This window comes from Myxocyprinus asiaticus, chromosome 49, assembly GCF_019703515.2.
Source record: "Myxocyprinus asiaticus isolate MX2 ecotype Aquarium Trade chromosome 49, UBuf_Myxa_2, whole genome shotgun sequence".
NCBI classification, from domain to species: Eukaryota; Metazoa; Chordata; class Actinopteri; order Cypriniformes; family Catostomidae; genus Myxocyprinus; species Myxocyprinus asiaticus.
Genome location: NC_059392.1, coordinates 7,171,071 through 7,189,876, shown reverse-complemented (window position 1 = coordinate 7,189,876; position 18,806 = coordinate 7,171,071). Strand labels below are relative to the sequence as shown.

At 37.1% G+C, this 18,806-nt stretch overlaps 1 protein-coding gene across 1 annotated transcript in view; it reads left to right on the top strand.

The window, feature by feature from the left end:
- Positions 1 to 18,806, top strand: part of LOC127438065 (low-density lipoprotein receptor-related protein 1B-like) — a 308,837-nt gene that overhangs the window by 80,581 nt on the left and 209,450 nt on the right. The window contains exons 15-18 of the mRNA XM_051693349.1: positions 540 to 680; positions 2,241 to 2,366; positions 11,474 to 11,590; positions 16,655 to 16,735. Of these exons, the coding sequence (XP_051549309.1) occupies positions 540 to 680; positions 2,241 to 2,366; positions 11,474 to 11,590; positions 16,655 to 16,735 (465 nt within the window). The remainder of the gene's footprint in view (positions 1 to 539; positions 681 to 2,240; positions 2,367 to 11,473; positions 11,591 to 16,654; positions 16,736 to 18,806) is intronic.

Here is an 18,806-nt window from a genome sequence, read left to right as displayed (position 1 = left end):
GGAGGACAGTGTTTTGGAGAGAGATTGTGTGGTTGATGTGAGCATAAAGGTAGAATTTAGCAAAATCGCTAAAATCGCTTTCAGACACTTTTTTCCACTCCATTTAGTCTTATTGTTGTCTTGGAGAAACAATTGAGATATTACAAATATCTTATTGTTAATTTCTTTTCTACATGTTAGTTTGGACAAGTTCATTTTGGGTAATATATTCAGATTTTGTGTTTGCATCCACAGGCTAGTCAATAATGGTGTTGGTTAAGGGAAAATATGACAACAGATCAGATAGGTTTATGTGACACTGAATATGTCCATTGATTTCCAATTCCAATGGACAATATAAATGTCTCAGCTTAATCTGTGGTTTGGCTCCAAGAGCCATTGTTCTTTTCTTTAAAGGATTAGTTCACTCTAAAATGACAATTTACTTACCTTCATAATGTTCCAAATCTGCATTTTAGGTCAACAGAGGGATAAATAGAAAGACAGCATGAGTAAATGTGTGTATTGTTTCTGTAACATCTTGTTCCTGCCCTTTTCAGCCCCATCAGAGGTCACCAAAACTAAAGATTGTGGTCCAGGGGAGTTTCAGTGTCGAAATCAGCGTTGTATTCAGCTCTCTTGGAAGTGTGATGGGGATGATGACTGCTCGGATGGCAGTGATGAAGAGCCGCACCTTTGCTGTAAGTCTTCTGTTATCCTTGCAATCCAACCATGAAATAGAAACAGTGTAAACTGCATACTGCATACTATATTTTAAAAATAACAAGTGAAATGGTACACACTATGCAACAAGAAACATTTTAAACAGTGGTATGCTACACTGATGTCAAAATAACTAATTATATTTGGTTATTTTTTATTTTATTTCAATTTTGTTTAAATATGAAACAACTTTCAGTAGTCCGATAAAATAAGGAGTCAAGAAAGTTAAATTATGTTAAAAATCAGGTAAAATTGCACAGTACACTGTTGAGCCAAAACATTATGACCACTCACATGTCAAGCGAATAATGTTGATCATCTCCTAACAAGGCCACATGTCAGGGTCTGGGTAGATTAGATGGTAAGCGAACAATCAGTTTTCGTAGACAATGCAGGAGAAATGGCCAGGAGTAAAGACCTAAATGACTTTGATAAGGGCCAAATTGTTATGGCCAGATGACTGAGTCAGAGCATCTCTGAAATGACAAGGCTAGTGGGGTGCTCCTGGTCAGCAGTGGTGAGGACTTACCGATAGTGGTCCGAGAAGGGACAAACCACAAACTGGCAACAGGGTGTTGGATGCCCAAGGCTCATTGATGCACGAGGGCAACGAAGGCTATCCTGTCTGGTCCGAACCGACAGTAGGTCTGCTGTGGCACAAGTCACAGAAAATTTTAATGATGGATACAGGAGTAATGTGTCACAACACACAGTGCATCGCACCCTGCTGTGCATGGGACTGCATATCCTCAGAGTGCCCATGGTGACCCCTGTCCACCGTCGAAAGCGTCTACAATGGGCATGCGAGCGAGACGTCAATTTGAAACGTGCGACCTACCTAAACATCGTTGCAGACCAGGTAAACACCTTCATGGCAATGGTATTTCATGATGGCAGTGGCCTCTTTCAGCAGGAAAATGCGCCCTGCCACACTGCACACATTGATCGGGAATGGTTTGAGAGTTCAAGTTGTTGCCCTGGCCTCCAAATTCCCCAGATCTCAATCCGATTGAGCATCTGTGGGATGTGTTGGACCAACAAGTCCGATCCTTGGCAGTTCCACCTCGCAACTTTCAGGACTTGAAGGATCTGCTGCCAATGTCTTGGTGCCAGATACCACAGGACACCTTCAGGGGTCTTGTAGAGTCCATGCCACAGCGGGTTGGTACTGTTTTGGCGGCACGTGGAGGACCAACAGCATATTAGGCAGGTGGTCATAATGTTTTGGCTCATCTGTGTATATAGGCACAGTATAGCCTATATACTAAATCCTGGAAAAATTGTAAGAGTAGTTTGGAAGTATGCCATTCTGAACACACCCAAAACATTTTATTCTTTCAGGACACATGCTAATGCAACCATGAAATTGCAAAAAACAAATGCTCATTTGACATTCATTACAATTTGGAAACCCAAATGGTTTAAAACCCATTTGTTTTGTCTTTAATTTAGTCTGCTGACAAATTGAAGTGATGTACATTCTGACAGACTGCTAAACAATGACTGTTACACACTAACTGGGATGTTTGTGTCCACAGCTAATCGCAGTTGCCCAGCGGACCAATTTAAATGCTTGAACAACCGCTGTATCCCAAAGAGATGGCTGTGTGATGGTACCGACGACTGCGGTAGCAACGAAGACGAGTCCAACCGCACCTGCTCAGGTGAGCGCCACTCCAGAGCCCTGTCCTACATGGATTCCCTGTATACACGCCCTTTCATCCGGAACAACCCCACAAACCACATTGCTTGCTGTAGGCTACATGCTCTCAAAGCTAGCACCATTGGAGAACATGTTACTTTTGAGAGGAGAACACCCTGGTATAATTTCCCATCGGTACAGGCCTGTGTGTTACACGTTCCCTCCGGTCGATCCGACTGTGTGTGGAATGAAACTAGGTTTGCTAACATAATTCATCATGCACTTGGTGGGATTTACATGCGACACACATCCGTTTAAGCCCATTGAGCGCAAGTCTTCGTGAGAGTTTCCGCATCATGCACAGGGGCCCATCGGTTGCCAGTGACCGATTCACTCAAGTTTATACATTGTAAAAAATTACTCTTAGAGCTAGTAAATAATGCAAAAATAATAATATTAATAATAATAATAATAATAATGACTTGATAGTTGTTGTTGTGTTTTTCCACTTTTTAGAATTTCTAACAACTTAATGTATTCTTACTAGCAACTTAAATTAATAGTATACCCAAAACTGCAAACTCTATCATTATTTACTCTCATGTCATTTTGAAGCTGTTGTTGTTGCTGTTGTTCATTTAAATGGAACACTAAAACAATTCTTAAATAATCTTAACATAGATTTTTCCCATACTACAACAGTTTATGGTTATCATTATTGTTTTTTTTTTTTTTTTTTAACTAAACATTATTTACTGTACATTTACTAACAACTTAAATGAAAAATGAAAATTCAGTCATTGTTTACTCACCTCTGTGTTGTTATATCCCTATATGACTTTTTTCTTTTTCTTAACAATTGTGAAAATTGTTGTGAAATTGTGAAACATTTTGTGCTCAGTGATGTCATACAATGGCAGTTTATGGCGACTACTTCTTCAAGCTTCAAAAAGTATAATTCAGAAGTCTAATAAATTATTCCACGAGACTCATGATTGTTAGAAAGAATACGATAAGGTTTGGTGAGAAACAAACCGAAATCTAATGTATTATTTAGTGAAAATGTTCACTGATCTTTGATCTCCTGTACGTGTTCATGATAGGGCACGAGAGCAACAGTTCACGCAGCTCCCTCGAGGCATTGGGGTGTTCAAGTGAATTTTTTTTAATCTAAAAACAGGTCCGCCGCAGCGATAGCGACAATGAAATATGTCTGAAGAGTTTGTAGTCGAAGAATTTATGCTTTTCTATGCCCAGCCTTATTTTTTTTAATGGAGTACTCAGAAATCAAACGGAGGCTACAGTCAGCCACAGTCACACCGTGTCCTAAACTGATGGCAAACGACACGTGATAGAAGGTATATTTTCTATGGTAGTCATTGTTTTTGTCCTAACAAGCAGTGATGAGCAACAGTACATTCTATCGATTGCTTGTTTTCTTTTTTTGACATTGTGTGGGTAACTCCGTCCACTGTGAACTGGCAATGGTCCAAAAACATAACAAATAAAAATAAATAAGGCCTGCCATTTGCCGTCAGGTTAGCACACAGTGTGTCTGTGTCTGCCTGTAGCCTCCTATGTTTCTGTTTGATTTCCGAGTACTTTCTTCAAAAAAATAAGGCTGGGCATAGAAATGCATCAATTCTTCTACTACAAACTCTTCAGACATGTTTAGTAAGTTCTGTTCTCTGTTTTCTGTGCAGCTGTATTGTGTTCTGTTGTCACTATATCACTGTGGCACACCTGTTTTTAGATAAACAAACAAGAACGTCCTAATGTCCTAATGTCGCGAGTGGGCAGCGTGAACGGTTGCTCTCGTAATGAATGCGCACAGGAGATCAACAGTCAGTGAACATTTTCACTAAATAATACATTCGATTTTGGTTTGTTTCTCACCAAACCTTATCATATGCTTTCATAAGAATCACGAGTCTCATGAAATAATATTTAGACTTCTGAATTATACTTTTGCATTCTTTTGAAGCTTGAAGAGGTGGTCACTATAAACTTCCATTGTATGACATCACTGAGCACAATTTATTCATTTATTTATGTATTTTTCACAATGTGTCCCTTTGTGTTAAGAAAAAGAAAGAAAATCATATGGGTTTATAACAACACAAGGATCCTGAAGTAAACAATGACTGAATGTTCATTTTTGGGTGAATAACTTTGAGGAAACAAAGAAATGCATCTTGATGAAGCTTTTCTATTACAATAAAGCCTACTCTGATTTTTAAAGTTAAACTAACAAGCAGCTATGTAGGACTAGTGACACTTAAAAATCAATGATCTATTTATTAAAAAAAAAGAAAAAAAGAAAAAAAAAAGAATATATATATATATATATATATATATATATATAGTTAAATATAACAATAAAATAATAAAATAAAAAATGTATAATTTATTGCTAAATAAATAAAAATAATAATTCACAAATAAATAGACATATTTAAAACTTTTTAATTTGTGTTTTAAAATGCTGATAAATATAACAATGAATAAAAAAAAAATAATAAATTATTTTTTTAAATGCACATTTTTAAATTGCATTGAAAAACAAAAAAAATGCAAATTGATTCTCTTAAGCCATTTGCCAGTTACTTTTCTTCATTCTTTTGCCAAATGCTTTTCTTTATCCATTTGCTAATAGAGTTTAAAAAATGCCATTGGAGAGTTCCCTCTTGGGAGCAACCAATGAACTTTCGAACCATTTGTAAGACACACCCCCTCTCCCACGTGCCACTTGATTTACATGTAAGACTGACTATGTTGGACAGTTACCTCCTTTGTATTCCATTGAACATAGAAGTCAAACGAGTTTAGAATGACATGAGGGTTAGTAAATAAAGACAGAATTTAAATTGTTGAGTGAACTGTCCCTTTTAGAACACAGCTGAACCTCTTGGAAGCTTCCACCACCTAATTTACTTCTGGATAGAGATCGAATGTTTGAGAATGGTATTAGATTTAATCATATCCTACAGCTATGAAATCTAAATCTCTAGAAGACGTTATCTAGGTGTTAATGCTTAAAATTGACTATTTATAAAATTAAGAATTATACATTTGAATATTGTTTTTCTTTTGTGGATTGGAGATGAGCAAAAAAATACCACCGAAAAATAATTTGCATACAAACCAAGATGCAAGAAACCATTATCTTAGAATCTGCTAATTAACATGCAGACATTTAACAAGTAGTCGTGGAAGAATTATCAATGGTTTAAAATTTGTATCCCAAAAAAGGCACATTGTGTATACTTACACTTCAACTTTAAAAGGCACTTTTCTTGGTTATTCATATGATTAAAACTGCATTTGGTTTTTAAAGAGACCTACCAAGGTCGCTCACAAACCTGGAATATCAGAATCACATCTTGAGGGAAATAATTAATTGTTTGGAAACCTGTTTTTAACTCCTTTCATAATTAAATAGACTAGAATAGCAATGCTTACAGGCTAAAAATGAGAAATAATAAAAAAAAATTACTTTTTTTTTTTCACATTTATCTCCTGCTGAAGAAAGTATTGTCAGAAAAATCATTAAAATCGAGATTCTTTAGCAAGCTGAAGACTCCCATGAGGGCGCTCCGATATTTTCCCTAGAAACTTTATCATTATCTGAGTGCAACGCACACCAACCGAAAAAAGACATTTAAAGTTATAGTTCACCCAAACTGAAAACTCATTATTAAATGAGTCATTATTTACTCACCCTCATGTCATTCAAAAGCTGTATGCTGTTGTTGTTTTTCCATGGAACACTAAAAAAACTATTCTGAATTTGTTTCCACACAACCGCAGTTCATAGCAATCATGTGCTGTTAAGCTCCAAAAATGACAAAAAGGCAACAAGTCTTGTTAAGCCCAATCGCTTTTTGTGATATATTCTTTATTCATTGATAACCTTCACCTTAGATGTGGCCTTTTAAATAAAAAATGGCACCTATTTTGTGGGTTGGAAATCTGTAATCGTCATGCATTTAAACATCAAAGTGTCTTGTAACCAAATCCATGATGCCTGCGGCATTTTCTGTTTTAGAGCCAATATAAAGATGAAAATTATGAGTGAATAATGACAAAAATAAAATACCATATGGGTTTGGAATGGAAAGAACATGAGTAAATAATGACAGAATTTTCAATTTTGGGGTGAACTATTCGTTTAAATCGGTAGAAATTAGAGCTGAATCAACTTTTGGAATGTTTGCTAAACCCTAATGAACTAGCCTTTCTTGCCAAGAGACACAACATTCATTCATATCACCACATTGTGCTTGTTTCATATTTTATTGTGTTGTTACTATTTTTAAAGCCCCTTACAAAAATTTTAACTAGCCTCAAATTAGCAGAAAATTCATTATTTTTACATACAAATTAGCTTTTTATTCGCCGGAAATGTTTGCCAGAAGTTTGCTGCTCTTCGCCGGTAGTGGTGAACCTCAGGCAAACCTTTGGCAACAATGGACGATTTGCTACAAGTTTGCCACAAAGCTCATTTGCATGTGAAAATGATCAGTGGTGAATTTGCAGCAAGTTTGCTTCAAATTTGCCATGAACTCTTGATTTTCATAAGGGGCATAAACAATTGGTAAACCACCAAACTTCTGTTCTCATACCCTGTTGGAATTCAAATCTGCACCTGTTTTGCTGTACCAGTTAGCTTTTCTTACAGTAATTCAGATCTTTATAAAACAGCACAACATGACCTTCAAAGATTTTCAACATGCCTGCATCTCCATTGCAGTCTAAAGTCCTTTTCCAACAACACATTGGAAGACAACAACACCAGTACATTCATTCAGACTCTGAAAATGCAGGGTTCCTTCCTGTCCTGGTAATATTTCCTGCGTTTCAATCATTAATTTGTCTCAGCCTCAGACGGTGTGCCCATGGACTGTATCAAAAGATAAAAAAGATCCCTTCACAAGAGTCTTCTTTTAGTTCTTTACGTCAGGATCCTGATACCCATATTGTGCCTGGTTATGTGTGAGCACATGTTTCCTATTTGTGTTCCTTTACCATGTGCTCTTCTGTTATTTCTGTTTTTTTGTGTTCAGTTCCTATGTTGTCCATGAGCACATAGCTTTTGTTTGTGTAGCCATGTACTCTACTGTCACTCTGTCTTGAGTGCTAACCACGCCCCCTAGTTTGCCTGATAATTAGTATTTCATTTGTTACACCTGCCCTCCTCATTTCTCCCTTTATTTAATCTCCCCATGTGCTCTGTCTTGCTCTAATTCATAGTGGTTGTATCCCTGTCTAGGTGTCTTGTCTGTCGATTCCTTTTTCTAAGCCTCACATCTGTTTTCCTGTTGGTCCTGGCTTTTCTTGCCCCTGGGGAACTTTGAGTTTGTTGTTTTTGCCTTATAGATAAACCTTTGTTAATCTCTATGATTGAGTCCTTGTCTAACCCTGACACTTGATCCCTGTATCGATTTTTGTATTAAGCTATTTCTAGATTAAGTTCATGTCATACAGTTCAATAATTAACAAGATCATCTAAATAAACACAGTTTGCTCAGCATGTGAAATATTGATTATTGTGGTCAGTGTTTGGTGTAATCTAATTAGAGTAATTAGTAGTGTTGTCAGTCGATTACAAATTTTAATCATAAAATAAGTACAATTTTAGCACTTTCAAAATCTGATTAATTGTGATTAACTATGAAAAATGTTGGGAATAGTTGCAAATTTTGAAAGTGCTAAAATTTTATTTTATATTTATTTTCTGTCAAAATGCATTTATTTCCTTCTTAGGGAAGAAAACAAAACAATATTTAACAATAATGTTTTATTTACTTTTTCCAAACAAAGCCTTCCACAGTATACAGTTAGAAATGCTCTAAAATATCACCAATTCATGTAGCATTAAACATTTCGCTAAGTCTAATTGGGAGTTGACTAATTGAAAGAACTAGTCTCCCCATAGGTTGCATATTAATTGCAATGGTCATTAAATCTCTTAAACTCTCATCCTCCACAATATTAATCAGCCGGTAGACTGTAGCTATCCACTTTGCTGCAGCAATCATGAGCCAGTGTCGAGCGCTGCTTTGAACTCCACATGAAAAGCATTTGCAGACACAAATGTCTCATTCTGCATTTCTGTGACATTTAAGATGTGCTTCTGTGGTAATTAAATTGCGTTTTACAGAGGATACATTTTTTTTAGTTATCCCATTTCAGCTTGTTTTGTACAACAAAGAGCGTTACGAGGTCTTTGCATCAGTGTAATGACTCCGGGTGGACACATTGACACATCACAAAGGTTCCACACTGATCCGACCAGTGTATATGCTGGTTTATGCTTTATTAACGGTAAATGCTTTAATCACGATTAAGAAAAATGTATGCGTTAAACTGTTAAAACTTATCACATGCATTAACGCGTTAACTTTGACAGCTTTAGTGATCAGTAACTGTAATCTAAGTCAAAAAATTAGTGTGACATTACATTTTAAATTACTATAATCAAAATTCAGTTGCAGGCTTTTAAGTACATTACTTAGGTCTAAATAAGCACAAACTCTGAGATTGGCACTTCTCAGTGCATTCAGAGTCACTTCTATAAGGTGCGAGAGAGATTGGGTCACTCTTTCACGCATTTAGCATAGTTTCAATCTTGATTCAATAATGATTTCATAATGCTTGCCATACACTGAATGGTGATTTACACTCACTGAGCACTTTATTAGGTACACTATGGTCCTAATAAATTGCCCGACATGGTCTTCTGCTGTTGTAGCCCATCCTCCTCAAGGTTCGACATGTTGTGCATTTTCAAATGCTATTCTGCTATTCTGCAATTGTACAGAGTGGTTATCTGAGTTACTGTAGCCTTTCTGTCAGCTCAAACCAGTCTGGCCATTCTCCGTTGACCTCTCTCAACAACAAGGCATTTCCATCTGCAGAACTACCGCTGACTGGAGTTTTTTTTTGTTTTTGGCACCATTCTGAGTAAACTCTAGAGACTTTTGTCCGTTAAAATCCCAGGAGATCAGTAGTTACAGAAATATTCAAACCAGCTCATCTGGCACCAACAATCATGCCACGGTTCAATATCACTGAGATTAAATTTTTTTTCCCATTCTGATGGTTGATGTGAACATAAACTGAAGCTCCTGACCCATATCTGCATGATTTTATGCATTGCACTGCTGCCACACGATTGGCGGATTAGATAATCACATGAATAAGTAGGTGTACAGGTGTTCCTAATAAAGTGCTCAGTGAGTGTATGTATCGCAGAATTATCATATCATGAGGTGGTTAGGAGATCCCAGCCCTACTTTACACATTGCCCTCTATTTTGTCTGTGTTATCAACCATTCATGCAATTTTTCTATTATTGTGATATAAAAATCCAGTTCAGATAAACACGCTCCTAAATGGCAAGTACAAATAAATCAAACTATGACTAGTCAATTTACAAGTCAGTCAGATGGTCTCTTCCTGTCTAAGTGGGTGGTTCTTGGAGAGAATAAATTACAATATGGACCAGACTTTATGCTTTTAGTCAGGTCTGACTGCACAAAAACAGATCTACTTCCACTCTGAACATTTTATTGTGCTATTGTCCCTCTAGTCTCTGTGACCATTTGTGGCTCTCCTTGCGTGCTAACTATCTCCTAATTTATTTAGCGTCCTTCATCCTTTGTTAGATTGTAGCCAGATTTGCCTGGTAATTCATATCTCAAGGGCCACCTACTTGGCAATCTGAGCATCCCTAATTCAAGATTGATCTCTTGCTGTCCTCACTGGATCATCTGTTATTCTCCTAGCCATGAGGATACACAGTTGTATCTGGCCTTCAAAACAGCCCAGAACCAAGTTTATATCCATCCTGCAAAGGTCTTTTTTTCCTGTTTTTTTAAGCAGTGATCAATGACCATCAAAATGTGTGTGTGTTTGTGTACAGATTTAACCACACACTTTTCAGTTCTTCACATTTACTGCTTCTACATCTCCTGTGTGTTGTTTCAAAGTTCCCTCACAGTTTGGCAGACTGCTGGTCAGTCTGCAAGAGAGAAATCTTCAATATTCCACATTTATCATGTCCATCTTTCTGTAGCATTCTCAATTCAAATGAACAGATTCTGGGCCAGATGTTGATACAAAACACATCTTGAACATTGAGCCTATCAAAGTCCTTCAGGAAACTGTAATATTGGATGTCATGGACTTGCAGAGCATTATCTATGTTGATGACTACTCAAAATCAAGTGTGAGACTGGCTACAGACCATTTGAGTTGAAAACAAATCCAGATGGACTTTGCCAAGAGAGCATGCAATAAAAAGTAATGGCCGACATATTTTAGAAGCTAATATTTAGTAACATAAAGAATAAACATGTTGCTCTTTGCAGTGAGCAGCCACAATATTACTGCCTATAACAATTATTAGACACTTTATTATTTTAAATGTTATTTTTGTTTCTGAGACTTTCACGCTATGTCACCATGCGCTTGCATAGCTATGTTGTAATAACGTTTAAGCGATGTTATACTGTGTAAACTTACTTGTACTACATACAGTGTGTGTATATATATATATATATATATATATATATATATATATATATATATATATATATATATATATATATATACAGTATAAGCTCAATTGTAGTTGATTATGACAAAAAATCTTTCAACACGTCTCTCGTTTATTAAAGGAAAAAAGCACAATTGCGGTTACAGTAAGGTACTTAAAATGGAAGTGAATAGGGCCAGTCCATAAATGTTAAAATACACACCATTTCAAAAGTATAGTCACAAGACATAAACATTATACATGTTAACATGATTGTAGTGTGATAAAATCGCTTACTTACCTTATCTGTCTTAAGTTATATCCGATATTACAAGTTGTCAGGACATCATATCGCCGGTAAACCATGTAATCTGCTAAAAAGCTGTAACGCTAGTATTAAGGATCAGTCTTGAATCTTAACCAATATGCCACGACAACCAAAAAAATACTTGTCTGGGGTAACAAAGTGTTTTGGACAAACAAACTTCTTCATACTCTGTTGTCCTTATTGTGTTTTGTACAAGATGCAGGGGTTTGATTAAATCCATTCAGGTATGATTTTAGATCTTCGGTTTTGCTTTACACAGCTCAGACCTGCCAGCCGGGCCAGTTTCCCTGTGAGAATGGACGCTGCATCCCTGAGAACTGGCGCTGTGACCGTGATGATGACTGCGGGGATCAGTCGGATGAGTCTTCGTCATGTGGTTAGTCTTCCTCACATGGAGAGCTTTGAAGTTGTTCCCTCTGTATTTATATATTTTATCTCTTCCATCATTATTTTTCTGTTTTATTAGATTTTTTTAATCCAAAAGCCTCCTTATCCTTTAGTTAGAAAGGCTCTTCATTAAACCGCTTTCTGTAATACATTATGATATCTTGTAATATAGTTAAGAGCATGCTATTAATAGGTAATTTAATTAAAACATGATCTAAGATTCAGATCATCTAATAAGGATTGACCTGCAGACCTTCTTCTATTTTCAAATGCATTTCAAATTGCTTAGAGGCTCTATTAGCCTGAGATTCTGCCTTTAAAGTAAAAAAAAAAAACTTAAACCAGCCTACTGAGAGACCACTTGGCCAACCACCTACACCAGCTTAACACTTGCTTGGCCAGGCTGAGAGACCAGCAAACCAAATAAGGCTGGTTTACGCGTTTTTTTTTTTCGTTTTTTTTTTAATATATATCAGGTATATATACACGCATATGTTATATAGTTTTATATATATAGAATTCGTTGAGTTGGGTGGAACACTTGACATAAGAATGGTTTTCAAATGATTTACAAAATTTGTCCTGCTCTTGTTTCATGAGTGAGGCCTATTGTACATTTTCAAAACAGTAAAGGGATTGTTCAAGGTCAGATCTACTCTTTTGAGTTCAGTTTAGTCTGATGGTTCAAGTTTCTAACAATAATTGACATTTGCTTTTGAGAGCCTAGACAAAACAATACTAGATCTGAAGTGTTTTCTGGAGCATCATTAAATAAACAAAGAAAAGAGCCTATTCTGTTTTCATATTTCCTCAGTAGATGTCTCTTTGATATCTTTTGATATGTTTGTGTGTGTGGATTGCGCTTTCTGTTCCCACCAAACTGCTTTAATCTGAGTTGTTTCAATAATGTAAAAAAAAAAAAAGGTCACAGAGGCACCTGCTGCTGTCACAGTCACATCTCAGCTTTGAACCTTTTGGACAATATACTGCACTCTAAAGTGCAAATGTACCGATGAGTGAGAAGAGTTAAAACACATGACATTATTTTAGTTGCTGTGGTCAATTTCAGAAACTGAAAGGTGGCAGCCGTTAGATATAAATGGACACATGTTTGAGTACATCACAGTCTCACAAGGGAAAATTACTCTAGTGATGTTTTCCGGGGGCACAAACAAAACATCTCTCATACTCCTTTTCCATTCAGATCGAATGGTGTTTCCACTGACTTGAGAGTTCAGCAGATAACCTGCTCACACACAAACATACTGTGTCACAGTCTTTGTTTACCATTCTTACTCCTAGTTTTGAGAGAGACTGATCGCACTGTGAATTCGGAAAAGGTAGGTCAAAAATTTTGCAGCTGAAATCAGTCTGTGCTTTCCGAAATTCAAATCACTTCTCCCCAGTGGCTGAAGTTAAAAGTGTTGAATGTATGGGCACGTGTGAGCTCCAGTTTCCTGGTGAAATGTCCACAGAGTGGCACCAAAAGCAAGTTGTATTTTTTGTTGTAAATGTTGTAATGCAGTCAACAGGAATGCATATTTTATTAACTCTACCCCATAGCACAAACCCCAACCGTAAACCTAACCGTCAGTGGAGTAAAAATTTAGTTTTAGAGCAAAAATGCAATCTCCTAATCATGTTCACTATTGTTTATGTAAATGTGATTACTTCCTTGATCCTTCAGGACCAGAACCTGTGTCTCTGATGCTGCTCACGACAGAGGGAAATGTTTTCACAGCTGAATAGATGCAAAAATGTCTGGGTGATGGCGCTTGTCAGTTATTCATCTGAATGGTGTTGATTTGAGAACCTATTTTAACATCCAAATTGATTTAATTCAGCATATTTATGCCATTATTTCACAAAATGGCTGAAATAATGGTCAGAAGTTATTTAAATATATCCAAATAACAACAATCAGAAAAAAAAATTCATAGCAATACAATGATGCATATAATATCTGTAAATTAATTTCAGTTGAACGAGGAAGACAAAGTTGCTGAAGTAGCTGTGCAGTGTGTCAAAAATAAGTCCAAGCCATTCGTCAACAGAACGTTTGCCATTTCTAGTGTAGGGTTATAATTTTTTTAGATTAATTCGTATTAATCTAAATAAATTTCATTAGAAACACTCTCCGTCCACACTGCCATTTTCAAACATTTTCCAAAAGTTGCTCGTCCACACCGAAACGTCTGAAAATGCTTAAATTGCAAATGTCCTTGTGCTCCGCCACCGGACAGCAATTTGGAGTAAACCTCCCTTCGCCTTTGAAGGAATACAATGTGAAGGTTTTATGAAGTAACATTTATCTTCAGCAATGCTAATAAAGTGAATAGCAGGCACAAAAACAACGCTACAACATGGGCTGCCCACTTTATTGTTTTAAGTTGAATGGATCACATAACTACGTCAGATGACAACAAATACATCATCATTTTCAGATATCACCATTTATTCCCTCTCCACACTATAACATGAATATGCTGTTTTCAAATGTATCCACTCGGTAGAGTGTATTCGGCTAAAAGAAGGCCAAACCATATTTGGCAGGATAAATGTGGACATAGTCAAAGTTTTGTGTAGACAGACTGTTGTTTTGAAAAGGGTATGCTTTGGTTCCTGGTTCAAGTGCCATTTTTTTCTATCCCAAAACCATCTTTGGTAAAAAAAAAAAAACTAAAAAAAAAAACTGGTGGAATGTGGGCCAGATTTGGCACTGTGTTGATGAAAATGGGGTATTAGTGACCATTCAAACACGTGATAGTATAGTTAAAGCTGATGTGTGTCATTTTTGTTTTTTTATGTTAAAATCAATTCTCTCGTATCCCAGCATATTTACTTATAGAGACAACTATAAGTAACCATTTATAGGTTGATTTTCCCCAAAAAGTGTAACACTGACTTTGTGGCCCTATCAAAAATGGCTTTGTTTGTTTGAGCATCCGGACCAACCAGACACAGCAACATTGGTTCAACCAATTGCTTGCATTTGGGGTGGGACTATCTTTATCAATGACAAGCGGAGGGAGAATTTTGGAAAATAGTTTGAAAACATAATTAATTTTTGCCATTCTGTCATATTTCTTATGCTCAAAGCAAAAAAACTTTATATTCTGTTCAGTCACTCTGGGATCTCTTCATCATCAAAAATACAATAGATAAGTCAAGGAAATTCTCTTTTTTGACTTGGTGTTCTTTCCGTGTACCAATGGTTCTCAATTTTTTCGGGTCACGTGCCCCTTTGAAACAAGAAAAACTTCTGCATTCGAAAATCATTTTGTTTTTACTGAAAAAATGCTTTTAAAAGATTCAACTAAATTTTATTTAATCTTCATTTGACTAAAAAGGGTTTTTTAAAAATACAATGAAAACTGAATGAAAAGTTACACTTCATTCCAGGGAGTGCTTGGCCACTCAGAAAAGCGAATCCTCCATTCATCCGCATTTAACTACCAGAAAGTTGTATATCTCATTGGAGACAATTTTACTCTAGAATAGTTATATGAATGGAAATAAGCTTCAGCAGTCTCTATAAAAGTTTTTTTTATTTTTTTTTTATTAAATCCTCATCCAGTAATAATAAATGACTGTGATTGTCACATCCTAGCCAGCGCTGAAAAAAGTAATAAGTATCATGTGACATCTCCGTTTACACACTGTTTCAATAGCGGTCAGGACCTCTGGACAATAATTTGCACCTGATTAATGATACTGATACATTTTAATAAAAACGGACATTTCCGCCATCATTTACTCGCCCTCGTCGTTCAAAATCAGTATTACTTTTTTCATCCGTGAAACACAAGATTCAGGGAAGAGAGGATCGTGTTTGTGTCCAAGCTCCAAAAGCACACATAAAAGCACCATTAAAGCCATCCATAACACCCTATTTCAATTCTTCTGAAGCCATATAATAGTGTTGTGTGAGGAATAGGCCAAAATGTAAGTGTTAATTCACCTAATCACTAATTTGAAACTGCCGTGCATGCAAGAATGACCTTGTTTACATGAGCGCACCTGACATCAAGGCTTTAGGCTGTCAAGAGCTATGGATGCAGGACGCACTGCGGTGCCAAGCAAAAGTTTAAACAAGTCAGGAGAAAAGGCAGAGGAAAAGAAAATGCGCAGATCGGTTCTTATGTGTATTTTCACTATTTTTGTTGAATGTGTGAAAGTGAACGAGATTTGAGTATGGGTCAGTCTTCCAAACCCCCTTGCAATATCTCCGCGCCCCCCCCATGGGGCGTGCCCCACACTTTGAGAACCACTGCCGTATACCCATTGTGACAGCTCAAGTTGCCTCTGACAGCACTGTTCAGCCTCTCTTGTTCTGAGAGATGAAATGCATGTTTGAAGCTTTCTCTTCTGTTACTTGTTGCATCTTATTATCGTTTATATTTCTGTGGGTACCATTTCAGGGTTGCTTCGATACACACACACACACACACACACACACACACACACACACACACACACATGCAGGAATGCAGGCCATGTACGGAGTAATTAAAGTTCATGCTTGGCTTCCTTAAATCAAAATCAAGCTGGCACTGGAAAGTCAAATGTGTGCTGTTGGAGAAACCGCGGATCTCATTCACATTTACAACTGTACAGCCTTAGCACATGGCATTGCATGGATGCTTGCTCACTTTGATTTGCGAGTAGATGACAATTTGGCACATATTCACTGTCAGGAATCGAGGAATGCCTTTTCTAATGCAAGTTTAATTTTGAAAGGTGTTGAGCTGACACAAAGAACAGAGCTGTCGATTTATTTAGAAATGTGTGTGCGGCAGGTTAGCACTTCTGTCTCCAGAGAGATAAGAGAGAAGGTGCAACAAAAACAAACTCTTTTGTTGTTCTTGACGGTTTGCGGCAGTGAGGGTTGTTAGTCGAAGGCTTAATCTAAGCTTTTATTATTCTAATTACATTTCCCCTGGTAAAAGTACAGTTACGAAGTTGACTAAAGTTGTAAAGGAGGGTATATCTTGCCCTCTATCCCGTAGACTTTTTTCTTTTTAATCTTTCATTCTCCTTGTGTTCTCCCTAGATTTCCCAACGTGTGAACCACTGACCCAGTTCAGCTGCACCAATGGGAAATGCATCAGTGTGAAATGGCACTGTGATTCTGGTGAGCCAAATCTTTCTTTCTTTTGCATTCATTCATCCATTCATCCATCCACCCATCCATCCATCCATCCATCCATCCATCCATCCATCACTTCCTTTCTTTCTTTCTTTCTTCCGTCCTTCTCTCTATCCTTTCTTTGCATGCATCCATCTATCATTCATTTGCATCCATTCATAATTTCTTTCCTTCCTTCCTTCTATTGTTTCTTTGCATCCATCCATCCATCAATCATTCCTTCCTATGCATTCATCCATCATTTCGTGCCTTCCTCCATTCCTCCCTCCCTCCCTTTCTTTCTTTCTTTCTTTCTTTCTTTCTTTCTTTCTTTCATTTCTTTGCATCCTATCATCCTTCCTTCTTTCCTTCCTTCCTGGCTTCCTTCCTTCCATCCCCTGTTCCTTTCTTTCTTTCTTTCTTTCTTTCTTTCTTTCTTCATTACACCATCTATCCATCTTTCCCCCTTCCATCATCCATCCCTCTCCTCTTTATTTCCATCCATCATTCCTTCCTTTGCATCCTTCCTTCATTACACCCACCTATCCATCTTTCCTTTCTTTGCATCTATCCTTACTTCCTTCATCCATCTGTCCATTCATCCGTCTATCCGTCTGTTCATGCATCCATCCGTCTGTCCTTCCTTCCTTCCTTCTATCCTTTCTTTGCATCCTCTATCCTTCGATCATTCCTTCCTTTGCATCCATCCATCATTTCTTCCCTTCCTCTATTCCTCCCTCCCTTTCTTTCTTTCTTTCTTTCATTCCTTTCTTTGCATCCTTCCTTCCTACCTTCCTGGTTTCCTTCCTTCTATTCTTTTTTGCATCCATCCATCCATCCATCCATCCATCATTCCTTCCTTTGCATCCATCCATCATTTCTTACCTTCATTCCTTCCTTCTTTCCCCTCTTTCTTTCTTTCTTTCTTTCCATCATTCCTTCCTTTATATCCATCCATCATTTCTTCAATTCCTTCCTTCCATCCCCCTCTCTTTCTTTCTTTCTTTCTTTCTTTCACCCAGCACCCACCATAAAAACTTCAGAAATTAGTCACTATGTCTGATTTTGAGGGAATTGTTGGCAAAACCCTGGAAGAAATAGTACAGCATCTTAAAACTTCAACCTGCTGTCTTGACACACTCCCCACAACATGTCTTACAAATGTGTTTAACTGTCTGGAAAAAATATCTGTTAGAAATAGTAAATGCATCAGTCCTTTCAGGCACATTTCAATGTCCCTTAAAACTGCAGTTGTCAAGCCCCTTCTTAAAAAGAACAATCTAGTTAACTCAATATTGAACAGCTGCAGAACAATTTCAAATCTTCCTTTAATAGGCAAAATCATTGAAAAGTTTGTTTTCAATCAGCTGAACAAATTCTTAATCTCGAATAGCTACTTGAACAATTTACAGTCTGGTTTCTGACCACATCATAGCACAGAGATGGTGCTCATAAAGATCCTAAATGATATTCGGCTAAATACTGATTCAGGCAAAATATCAGTGCTGGTATTATTAGATCTCAGTGCTGCTTTTGACACTGTTGACCACAACATTCTCCTGTACAGATTAGAAAACTGGGTAGGGCTCTGTGGGATGGTCCTCAGCTGGTTCAGGTCATATCTAGAAGGTAGGGGTTACTATGTGAACATAGGCAACTATGAATTTGAGTGGACATCCATGACGTGCGGAGTCCCACAAGGCTCAATTCTTGCACCACTCCTGTTCAACCTGTATATGCTCCTACTAGGCCAAATTATGAAAAAGAACCAAACTGCATTCCATAGCTATGCAGATGATACCCAGATCTATCTAGCCCTATCGCCAAATGACTACAGCCCCACAGACAATGACAAGACAGAGGTCATTGTATTTGGCAACAAAGGCGAAATTCCAAAGGTGAATACATACCTTGACTCCAAGGGCCTAAAGACAAAAAATCAAGTAAGAAATCTTGGTGTCATTTTGGAGTCAGACCTTAGTTTCAGTAGTGACATCAAAGCAATAACTAAATCAGCCTACTATCATCTAAAAAATATAGCCAGAATTAGATGTTTTGTATCCAGTCAAGACTTAGA